Source organism: Hyperolius riggenbachi, chromosome 3, assembly GCF_040937935.1.
Source record: "Hyperolius riggenbachi isolate aHypRig1 chromosome 3, aHypRig1.pri, whole genome shotgun sequence".
In the NCBI taxonomy this organism is placed as follows: Eukaryota; Metazoa; Chordata; class Amphibia; order Anura; family Hyperoliidae; genus Hyperolius; species Hyperolius riggenbachi.
The window spans coordinates 363,872,061-363,884,493 of record NC_090648.1 but is presented as its reverse complement, the minus strand read 5'-3'; the positions used below and the strand labels follow the sequence as shown (position 1 = coordinate 363,884,493).

The 12,433-nt window shown below is 41.5% G+C and overlaps 1 protein-coding gene across 4 annotated transcripts in view; it reads left to right on the top strand.

Annotated features, from left to right (window-relative positions):
* Window positions 1-10,851, top strand: part of CSNK1A1 (casein kinase 1 alpha 1) — a 72,881-nt gene extending 62,030 nt beyond the window's left edge. For 2 of the 4 annotated variants that reach the window (XM_068277129.1, XM_068277132.1), the window contains 4 exons: window positions 1,832-1,906; window positions 2,013-2,119; window positions 3,029-3,177; window positions 9,724-10,851. In XM_068277129.1, coding sequence (XP_068133230.1) covers window positions 1,832-1,906; window positions 2,013-2,119; window positions 3,029-3,177; window positions 9,724-9,731 — 339 coding nt within the window. In that variant the 3' untranslated portion in view covers window positions 9,732-10,851. Of the gene's footprint in view, window positions 1-1,831; window positions 1,907-2,012; window positions 2,120-3,028; window positions 3,183-9,723 lie in introns of those variants that run through there. The other 2 variants (XM_068277131.1, XM_068277130.1) reach the window with 2 other exon arrangements.
* The last annotated feature ends 1,582 nt before the right edge of the window (window positions 10,852-12,433 follow it).

The following is a 12,433-nucleotide window of genomic DNA, read 5'->3' as shown; positions in this document are numbered from 1 at the left end:
AATTGATCAGGGAAGCAACATCTGTATACATATTATATTAAAGCCTTAGCTCACCCCTGGGTCTTTCATGGTTAGTAAAGGTAAATGTGGGATTATGCTGTTTTTGAAGCTATTCAGAGAACTTCTCTATGGAAAAATCATGTCACCCAGAGATTCTTCTAGAAAGCATGGTGCTGACAAAACATTAGATAACTCGGCCAAGGCAGTCACTTAGGACTGTTTCAGCCAAGAATATAAGTTATGTTCAGGTGTTCCCAAAGTTCACTAAAGGTCCAGTATAGCAGAATTTTAGTGACCCGACTGAGGCCTTTTCCTCCTAACCCTACTTGTCATAAGCCGCACCATTATCTGCTGTGCTATCGTTCCTCTCCCCTTCCCTCCTCTTCCACAGCAACTAAACTAGTGGCGCATCTGTACAACACACCACACTGAACTGATGTCCAAAGAATCTAACAGCACAGATTATCGTGAAGCTATACTAATATTTAATAGTATCAACAAAAAAAAATCTTTCAATTACGGAGGAGACAAGCAGGTTCAGGTAATGTGTGACAGGGAATGACTGGCTAGTTGCTTCTCCCGCAATCCCATCAAGGTGAGCAAGGAGTAGTCTAGACAGCTCTCTCTGTAGCAGACTTGCACTGTTAAGCCCAATCTACACGATACGATTCTTTGTACGATTTCTATTTACGATCTGATTAAATCCGACGTGTCTGATCTGGATTCGATTCGCCATTGTAAAACAATGGCAAATCGAATTGAATCAAATCCCGATCGGACATGTCAGATTTAATCAGATCATAAATAGAATCTTAATTGAATCGCACAAAGAATCTTATCGTGTAGATGGGGCTTTATATCAATGGGGAATGGAGCTATAGGATGCAATCTTCTAGGTGCTTTTGGTATATTACAAAGATATGCAATCCTCAAAACTTTGCAATGCACTTAAAAATACTGGTATATCTAAATGCAAAGTGGATGTCTGAATTATCTAAAAAACAGTGCATCTAGAAGATATTCATAGGTCTTTATTTTTTGGTATGATATGTTCTTATAGTAAACTGGTTTTAATTACACCCCCCCCCCCCCCCCCCCCCCTCTCAAGCTTACATTTTTTTTGTAAAATTTGAAATTATTTTGACAGTGTTCAGTTACTCGCTGCTTGGTTGCAGCAAATATTGGCAATGGTTACAGTTTTTAGTATGATGCCAAAACCTTTATTTTGCAGCTCTTCATCTTCCCAACACCTCCATTTTCTTCATGGCTGAACTTCTGGCCGTGAAAGTAGATGTCTGGAAGATGAAGATCCGCATGCAGTGCATCTGCAAGATTTGGGGTGTTAAAACTGTGTCACAGCCTGCTCATGCCTACCAGAATTTTAAGTTTTACCACAAGCAAAACTGAATTTGCTACTCTTCTCCTCATCCTTGCTTCCAATGTAACTGATGCAGCTGTTTAGTCAAACAAATAAGATAGTTATCATACACCAGCCAGTGGTTCATACTCCAGTTGAGAGATATCAGGGAGAAGCCGCGTGCTGAGACTAGGGTTATAGCCTCACCCCTTTGATAAGCTGCATTTTGCAAGACCAGTAGCAGGCTGGTTACCCTGACATACTGGCACCTAGGGTTTGGTACAAAACGTGGTCAAAGGGGCAGAAGCCTTGCCAACCTATATATTTTACATTTCTAATCAGCACTTAAAGTGTAAAGTTTGAACTGCTGTATAATGTAAAACTATGTAGTGTTGCATGTTGGGTCCCTGTTTTACTTCATACTTCTCTTGTTTACCAGAACGGTGTTTGATGCTTGTATGTCTCCTTTGACAGGCAGCAACCAAGAAACAAAAGTATGAAAAGATCAGTGAAAAGAAAATGTCCACCCCTGTCGAAGTTTTGTGTAAGGTAAGCAATTTTTTTTAAAGTGCATAAACTGTCAATACCAGTTTTGTAAAGCGACCTATCCTGCATGTTCAGCAAAAACCTTTCTATCCCTCTCCTGTTTGTATAGGGATTTCCTGCAGAATTCGCAATGTACCTTAATTACTGTCGTGGACTGCGTTTCGAAGAGGCACCCGATTATATGTATCTGAGGCAGCTCTTCCGAATTCTCTTCAGGTTGGTACTTTATCATTTTAATTTATCCATATATATAAAAAGGAAGCGGCAAAAAAATGTGTGGTAATGCTATACCTAAGTAATCAGGGATAGCAAACGTTTGTTGCTATTGAAAAACTTGGTTTAAATTTACCTGGGTAACTTAAGGTGCGTACACAGGCACTACTTCCGCCAACGGCTGGTCCGTCAGACCCTCCGGCTGGGCGGACGTTCAGCCGAAAGTGGCGTGTGTACGCGCTGTCGGCAGACTGATAAGGCTGTTTCTAAACGATCCGCTGAGCGGGAGGGTCTGACACTACTGTCGGCTGAATGTCCGCCCAGCGGGAGGGTCTGAGGTACCAGTCGGCGGAAGTAGTGCGTGTACGCTTAAGATTTGCATACATTTTCACTATGTCCAGCTGTGGCTGATAACTGGATTGTCTAGTTCAGTAGCAGCACATTTTCTTGGGCTTGAACCTTCTTAGTTTCTAAATGGTGGAAATAAAACCACTCCACCCCAGATGGCTTTTGTTTTCTTATTTCAACTTTTTTTCACCTTTTTTTGTTTAGAAAGAAGACTTAATGTGTTGTGTTTTTTTTTGTTTTTGTTTTTTTTTCTGCTGGCATTGACTTCACTGGTTAGAAATTTCCTAACAGTATCTCTTACATAGAGAAAACATTGATAACTGGTCATATAGTGAAGTGTTTGAAAGTCTCCCAGCTTTATATCTCTCTTCTTTCTCTTGTGACACCCTGGGCTCAAATGCAAGCCGTGGTGTCACAGAGAAGTTGTTGGACTTTTAGTTTTTTCACATTTTTATGTGCCTTTTTGATTATCTCCCACTTTAGGTGCAGTTTCATATCATTACAAAATCAGACTTGGAGGTGCCTTTTCTTTCTTAACTGATTGCAAACTGTTTGTTCTTCCAGAACCTTGAACCATCAGTATGACTACACATTTGACTGGACAATGCTCAAGCAGAAGGCAGCTCAGCAAGCGGCTTCCTCCAGTGGGCAGGGCCAGCAAGCCCAAACCCCCACAGGCAAGCAAACTGACAAATCCAAGAGTAACATGAAAGGTTAGTAGCCAAGAACCAAGAGACGTTGCAGGGAATTCAAGTAAATTGTCAGGGAAAAACCAGACACAATTGAAATATTTATAATTGAGAGAGTGTTAGATCGAGGAGGTGTTACAAAACCAATTTGGCTCATTGAAGGAAAAAAAGAAAAAAAAAAAAAAAAAAAAAAAAAGACGTCCTTGGAAAATTTGACTACTAACTTTAAATTCAGATTACCTTATTTGTGTATCAATTTATTTATGGCAATCTCTCATCTTCTGGGATTGTGGGTCATCTTAACTGCACCTCTTTCATACATTAACTCCCTTTTCTAATTGCGGAAACCAGTTTTTGGTGGTGTGAATGTGAAAGCTGCTTGGTTCACATTCCTGGACCTAACACTTAAAGGGTTATTGGGAGTTTAAGCTTCCTTCTTGCTGTAAGCTGCAGCTCTTTCCCCTACCCTCCGTCCTTGTGATGCAAAAGGGAGCTGCTGCCTAGTTCATGCCCCTTTTGTCATTACACTGGACAAAATATGGTGATTGGTCTTTTGTATAAAAATAACTGGAAAATTGTGACAGTCTGAAATGTTTCACGCCTTTGCTGTTTTTAAAGGTAACATTTACCTGGTGTAGCACTAAGAAAAAAAACAGGTGGTGCAGAAGCTGTAGAGCTCAATGACAGCTATCCTCTGCTCCTGCAGATAGGATAACTGGTCTATGGATATTATTCCTTATTTGAGCATTTCGCTCATGGCTCAAATGTACTGTAACTGGACACCATGACCTCATCATGCTGTGTTGTCACCCTTGGGACTGATGAGCCTCTTATGGCGTAGTGTCCATTTTTGTTTTATAATTTTGTTGTGGGGGAGGGGGGGGCGTTGACTGCACCTGGGGTATGTGTTTTTTTTCTTCTTCCAATATCTCTATTAATATGATCTTCTGTCACAATATTCCATGTTAACCATTTGGTGGCTTTCATTGACCAGTAATTGGTCACTTTCTATTTTTTATTTAATTTTTTTTATTGTTGCTTAAACATGTTTAAAAATGTATATTTACTGAGCAAGACATGAACTTTTCATATATGCCCATCAGAGCTGTGTTTTGGTAAATTCCAAACCATGGAACACCATAAGCTTCTCCAATTTTATTAAACATGTTGCTGTCTACAGGTCTGCCGCACAACCGGTGAACTGGAGTGCCGCTGTCCAGGCACAGGGAGGGTATGGATATCTGACCAGGGACTGGAATTATTCAGGGACAAAACAACCAGGATTCACATGGGATCTGTAAATTGCCTTGTAGTATTTGTTTTAGAACAAGCCAGCCTCATAAACTGTAAGCCAGTTCTTGTAGTCAGAGGTGATTCATAATTTCCAGAAGACCTTTGCCTCTAGATATGGATCATCTGCATGTGAATTTACTTTCATTCTGTAGACTTACTCACTGCTGACCTTTACCGCTAAGAATTAATTTCCAAACTCCTTTTTTTCTTATTGAAAACCTTGTGGTTTTGTGAAGAAAAGCTTGGTTCAGGTTAAAAGAAAGTGAACTTGTCAAATTCTGTGCTTAAGGGATAAGTCTGCATTCTAAGCAGTCAGGCACTGTTTACCACCAAGGTTAAAGCAGCAGGAAGAACCTTCTTACTGCCACGTTGTTTTTAAGATGAGTGTTGCACAGGTGTTAAAGGATACCAGAGCAGAAAAGATGAGTAACCGGGAGGTGGGGGGCAGGCATGTGCGGTGAGCTGTCCTGGTTGCCGACTGCTTCCCCTTTCTTCTCTGTCCTCCCCCCCCCCCCCCCCCCCCCCCCCCCCATGCCTGCTAAATGCCTCCTGGCAAACTCTTCTGGGTCACCACAGTTGGGCATCACTGTGCAGGTGCTGGCCCTACTGTGCACGTCCTACAGCGCATGACCGTGCCCAGATGCGCATGACATCATGATTAAGTCATATGCTCTCTCCTACAGCATGGAGCTGTGCGCTAATGCCCTGGGAGAGGTTGCCAGGGGGCATTTAGCAGGCAAAGGAGAATGGTGGGAGCGGTGGGCAATCAGGACAGAACAAGAACAAGTAGTTCCCTAAAAAAACGCACCACTCAATCAATATATCAGAAATATAATTAATCTTTATTCAGTACAAAAATCAATAAAAACACTAAAAATACATAGTGGGGCACTCCATAATAATAATAATCAATAATGAAGGTTTATACATAAAACCACGATGCCTGTTAACAATCCCATAAATAGTATATTGAGTAAATATGAGGTAGTAATCAATTGATGCACAGATAAGGTGTCAGCCGCACTATTCAATGCAAAAAATGAGTGTAAACAATATACAATATACTGTGCATAATATCATAAGGGATGGTAAAGTACAAAAAACCACCCATAGAAAAGGTGAGAGAACCAGCGTGCAAGACTGCAATAATGAAGACAAACAAGTGTGTGAAAGAACAGTAAGGGCAAAGATATGAGGCTGCAGCTTACCAAGAGGATGAGAATCAGACAAGAGAAAAGTGTGCCCCGCAAACGCCGTCGCGATTCGCTGCCTCCAATGCGCAGCTTCGTCTGGGCATAAGGACCTATGTTTTCGGCCGGCCATTTATTTACCAAAGGACCTATGTGGGCGGTGACAGGGGAAGCCCTTTTCCTCTATAGAGTGTGCGCAGCCGCGCACAACCGGAAGCCGCACCACTGGACGCCGCCCCATTTCCTGTGACTGTCCTAAGGGAGTCTGGGAAATGTAGTTGCCGGGTATGTAGAGGACGCACTGAAATAAAAAGTAACAGAATAAGAAAACGGGGACAGAAGTCCCTATCAAAAGGAAGAAAGGACTGTTCCCAAGTGAATACTATAGAATTGGCATCTATATATGACATGCCAATATCCTATCAATATCTATATTGGTATGTCATATATAGATGCCAATTCTATAGTACACATTTTTTGCATTGAATAGTGCAGCTGACACCTTATCTGTGGATCAATTGATTACTACCTCATATTTACTCTATATACTATTTATGGGATAGTTAACAGGCATTGTGGTTTTATGTATAAATCTTCATTGATTAATATTATGGAGTGCCCCACTATGTATTGTCTTTAGTGTTTTTATTGATTTTTGTACTGAATAAAGATTAATTGTATTTCTGATATATTGAGTGGTGCGGTTTTTTAGGGAACTACTTGTTCTTGTTTTGTGTATATGATATATCAGTTCCTTTCTGCACACTCTTGGTTATTTATCCATATTTTATCGTATAGTGAATGGTGCTTGCTCAAAAACTTGGTGTTTTTTCGGGCAATCAGACAGGTCGCCATACAGGTCTGCCTCATACCCCCCCCCCCCCCCCCCCCCTTTTGTCTTTTCCCTTCTGGTATCCTTTGCGGCTATTTAGAAGGAAGCCTTGTATGTGGTTGACATGTGTGTATATATGTATATGGTTTTTTTGTGTGTTTTTTTTTACACCCCCCCCCCCCCCGAGATCCTATCAGTGATCACCACTCAGACATTAGCCTATGAGAGGGGATCACATTATGGGCGTAGATTGCAGCGCTGTAAACAGTAAAAAGCCAATTTTCTTTCTTCTATCAGCCAGCTAGCCACAATCGTGGGCTAGCAGGCCGTTAACGTAGTTGAGCTCTGAAAGTAAAGCAATGCTGGGTGCGATCCCCGCTAATCTCCCCCCACTGCTCTTGATGCCATTAGGCGGTCCTGGGGCTGCCACCTTCCTGTCTCCTATCAGCGTTACGCAGTCGGGAAGGTGTAAAAGGTATGTGTATTAAAGCAAACCCTTGGGGGGGATTGGAGTTTTACTTACATGAGGCTTATTCCAGCCACTGAAACTCTTCAGGTAGCTTGGATTTCTCCCACTTTCCACTGTTGTGCTGCTCTGCCTCTCCTAAAGCTTGGTGACTAAACTAGTCAAGTTTTTTTTTTTTTTTTTTTTGTGCATGCGCTGCTCAGACCAAGTGCCTACTTGATTGAGCTCCTGTGGCCGGGAGCATTCGGTGCATGCCCAGTTTGTAAAGTCTCATAAACTGTGCATGCGCAGGGTGCTCTTGGCCATGGGAGCCCGATCAAGAGCCATGCTTTCACTGTAGCTCATCACTAGTCTAGTTGGTGAGCTTTTGGAGGGGGGCAATGGCACAGCAGAGGGGGCCGAGAGAAGACCGAGTGACCTAAAGGACTATAGGGAACTTGAAGTCCAAGGCATAGATAGATAGAGAGATAGAGAGATAGATTTGAGTGTGGAGCATGTGTTTTCTAGATGAACTAGATCAGGTTTTTGTTTTGTTGTGGCTGTTAAGCAGAGTGTTTGCAGTGAAGCAGAGCTCCATTTACAGTTAGTCACAGGCCATACAAACATTGGTAAAGCCTTGTTTGGTGACTGAGCGTGTGCCATGACATTTACTACACAGTGTCATTGTGGCATGAAGTTCTGCCAAAGCAGTTCATGATTCATTGCTTGGAGAGGAAGCTAATACTAATTCTGAAATGGACTTGACAGCGATGTAGTTGGACTAAGTTAATTGTTACTTTTAATAATAAAAAAGCAGCCTTCCAGGAGATATTTGCTGTGACTCCACCTAAGCTGCACCATATGGAGAGTGTCAGCTGTTGCTGGTCAGAGTATTCTAGTTACTATGTTTTGTTTGCTGGTGTGTGTATGGGTGCAGACAGCCCTTTTTTATTATTAATGCAAAAATAATGAAGGTTCTTTTTCCTGCAAGCATGCTGCTAATCTCCCTAGAGTTCTCCCAGAGAATTTGAGGATTATGTGCTCAGCGTAATTCCTTGGTTTTGGATCTGTTTAAATGGGGTACATATTGTTTCTGTCCACATGTACATTTCGCAATAGTCCTTGACTTTAGGATGAACTCGTTTTCTTTTGTGCGACACTGTAGAGTAAAATTTGTATCTTACGGCTGTATCTACACTGATTATCAACTTGGACTTAATTGAAGAATTTAGTTCCACAAAGATTAATTGGTAGATGGTGGGGATCCTGCTTTGTAAATGTCACTCCCCTCTAAGTCTCAGGCCTAGTAGCTCTTAAAACTTCTTTCTGAAAATTCTTAGGAAGTACTTTTGACCAACCCCCCCACGACGTCCTCATTGGCAATAGTTAGGCCTGCTAAACTTAAATCATCTGTGACTGATGCCTATAAAAAGCAATAAATTAAGCTATTAAAGAAAAAGTGTAGTGTGCTATATGTATGTAGAAGGTGCCTATACATTTGTGGCATTGATATCCTGCCAAAAGATGGGTGTCTTAATGTGGCTGCCCATTAGTTCTTTTGATTGATTTTCCATCTAAAATCAATCAGAACAATGTATTCGGCATGCTGGAAATATCCCGCTCAAAGTTGCTTGGTCAGTTGCACATTGGTGACCGATAAACTCCAATGTCTCATCCTTCCACTGCTATTGAAAATGAAGGGGGATAGATTAGGAAACATGCCAGGCAGTGCTGAATTGGTCATCACTAGCCCTACTTATGTTAAAGTGACCGTAAAGTGAGAAAGGGACCTCTGGAGTGGAAAGCCTTTGGATCCTATAGAAGCTTCCCTCGTCCTTCTCTGCAGCCCCGTTCAAGTGTTTTGATCCCAGGAAGAGAACTTCTCAGCAGCTTGCACAGGCGCATTAACACTGTCCCACTTGGCTTTCTTTGAAGTAGCCTGGCTGGATTGGGGCTACGTTACTGCTGTGGGAGCCACATGTGCAGTAGCAAGGACCTGATGGTGGTTGGATATCTCTGCCTGAGCGGGATGGGTGGAGCTGGAATGGAGCTGCGGATGACAACTGGGGAGACCTAATTAGGATCCAGAGGCTTTCCTCTCCTGAGGCAAGTATCAAGTAAGGGCTCGTTTCCACCATAGCGAATCCGCATGCGGCGACGAGATGCGGATTCGCTTGTTACACTGAAGTGGCCGGTGCTGTTTCCACATGTGCGGCGTGCGGGAGCGATTTGGCGGCGGGCCAAATCTGCACGACGGGACCCACAGAATTCGCCTGCGTCGGGAATCCGTGCGAATCGCCGCTAATGTGTTTAATAGTAAAAACGCATGCGTTTGTTACATGTGTTTTTACCCGCGATTTCGCGACCTTTTTCAATGTTGTTTTGCCCTGGCAGTGTCATGGTTAATTTCGCATGGCACCCTGCCATGCGAAATCGCGGGTAAAAACGCATGCGGAAACGCATCCGCATGCGTTTTTACAAGCGTCGGAATGCCGGCGAAATCGCGTCGCAACAGTGGAAACGAGCCCTAAGGTGCATTGCAAACCTCCTAAGTTTGCTTTAAGCCTTTAGTAGGGCTTCAGTGGTGGTGGGGTGTTTTTTAGAATTTACAGACTTTGTCCTACAGACCATGTTTAATAATGACTTGAAGGGTAGTTTCTTGCCTTCCCTGTTTTGCAAAAGTCCATTTACTTGTGACGCACTGGCTCCTCCCAATCTTTAGTTCTGGTCTTGCTCAAATATTCATTTCTGATTTGTTTTGTCCCATATGAATTAAGTAAAACTGCTGCCTCTGTTCCTCTTTCCAACAGGATTTTGAATAGAAAAGGAGCAAACATCGCAGATCCTGGCACGAGCTGGACCCGTCACTCCCTTTAGAGATTTTTAGTTCATATGTACACTTGCCAGTTGTTGTGGGAGACCATTTACTTGGTGTAAAATGGAACTTAATTTCAGTCTATACTGGCTACCTGCGGCGTCCGCTGTGCCGACTCGTAGCTGCTGTTAATAATTGTGAATATCACTAAGAATAGTGAAACATGGTGTCCAGTTTTTTATTGCAATTTTTTTCCTCCCCGTGAAAGTGGGACAGGTGGATCAGTTATCCGGCGGTTGAAGAGTGGTGGAAGAAATTGTGCATATGCCAATTTTTTTTGTTTTCCTATGGTTAATCTCTTGAACCTTACACAGCTTTCAACTCCTGCTGCTTCAGAAGAGCAACATGAAGTGGTTTCCTAAAGACAATTGTGACGGCCCTTGTCTAAAAGAAACACAACTCTCTGTTCCTTCACATATACAACTACTACTTCACTTTTCTCCCCCTTTTTTGTTTTTGTTGTATCATGTTGTACACTTAAAACATTCTTAACTGATGCACTGTTTGGCCTACCTGTTGCACATGCAGGTAACCCTGCAGTGAATGAGTAACATTACTAGACCTTTTCCTTGTTTCCAAATGTTTGTCACTTTGTATGGTTGTTAAGGTGACCACATGGCTTTAGGTTATTAGGACCTATTGGCAGAGCGTTTCCTCCTAGACGGCACTTTGGATGTCACCCATTAGACATCCACAACAGGCTACCAGTTCCTGATAATCTGAAAGCAATAGACGTCCCTAATTTAACCAAAGATTGCAATTTTAAGCAGATGATATAACTGAGCAATTTTTTTTTTCTGTTTTTAAACAAAAAGAACTCCTTAGTCACAGATCTGAAAACACTTAGCAATCCTAGAGATTAGGACATCGAAGAATAACATGTACAAACTGCAGCATTTTTTGTCACAAATCTTTAAAAACAAATCTTAACATCCTTAAAATTTAAAAGCTTGTTTAAGTGGCTTAGGAAATGTAATCACTGTAAACATGATCTGGGATATCTTTGTTTTTATTTTGAACTATTTTCGTTTGTTTACAAGTACATTAAAAACTGAAAAATCCAGTTCCTGTATATAGATTAGATTTTGTTTTTCCCATGGTGTCATTACAAGATTGAGTTAAATGACGTAGGAGATGTATATTATTTAGTGCCACACAATGAGCCTTGGTGGCCATGGCCTAGTTTCTGCACATTGATTTCAGATATGTCTTCTGAGAGGTCAATCTTGTTCTATCAAAAAAACGACAGTCCTGTGTAGTTAAACATAGTCAGTCCACCCAGAGCTGCATTTATTTTTTTTTTTGTTAAAGCAGTGAATGGACACTGGTGTTTTAAATCATCCAATGGCTGCTTGTATGACTACAGGACTCCAGCAGGGATCAACTCCCCTCCCCCAGTCATTTATGATGGCCTTTGCCATAGAGTGTAATTCTTCCTTCCACATTTTAATTTTAGATTAACCAGTCGTTACAACCAAACTCCCAAAAACTTGTTTTGAATGGTGTGGAATATTTTTAGGAGCTCTTAGCAGTCCATATGGCCAGTTGCACCCTCATCTGAGAGAATTTGCATACACTCCTGTCTAGTCAGAATGGGTATGCTTCTCCAATGCAGACCTCAACAAATAAAACACTTGTCAAGTTGGAAAGAGTTTAAACTGTTATCCAATGTCGCACGACCACAAGGGTTTATATTAAGGCTAGAGATGTGAAGAAAATTCTTCCTATTGGGGGTGAAGGCAGTAAACACTAGGGTCCTAACCCATTAGAAGACTATATAAAGCGAAAAAGGTTTTTTTGTTTGGAGTTTAACATTTGCACTTAATCAGTAAAAAACAAAAATAATAAAGTTGCATTCACATCAGAAGGCCTAATCCTCATCCAGTTGTGTAAAGTTCTGTTCTTCCACATCTCCCCCCGCTGCCCTTCTTAATGCCTAGTGTATCTGAACTCACACATTGTACATCTTTTGAATACCCCTTCTTTTCTCTGAGGAGGAGGAGAAGAAGAAATAGACTGGCTGCACCACAAACATGTAAAATTAAACTCCTGTTAACCTTGTTACAGAGACCTAATTTAATTACAGACTGAAAAATATACAAATTGAAGTGCTTGCGAAAGGGGGCTGCAACAATCCCATTGGTGCTCAGATAGCTGTGTGACATCGTTGATTCCTACTGGAGGAGGCACTTTGCTGTAGCCAAGATAAGGGCAAGCTTATAAAGCTGATCAATATACAACCTTGAACGTATTTATTATGTTGCCCCACTTAAGGGGGTTTCTGTAACATGCTATGATTTTATTATATGAATCCTAAAAGCTGTTAAGACTATATTAGTTCTGCTTTAACATAGAATGTTTAAAAAAACTACAATGCTGGCTACTCAATTCATCCGGTTTGCATCAATTCGCCTTTCGATAATGGTTGGCTCAGCTGACTTTTTTTAATGCTTTCAGGCATTGAAATCCAACTGGAACAGAGATTTGTCATCCTTTCTGAACAAGATTTTGATTTTGTAGACCAAATAAGAAAATGAATAGATTGGTTTGTTTTTTTTACATAGAAATGTGTTAATTGGATTATTGTGCAACCAGATTGTGATGTGTGGTTACCTTAATGGCAAGTGAACATAGACTATAGCAGC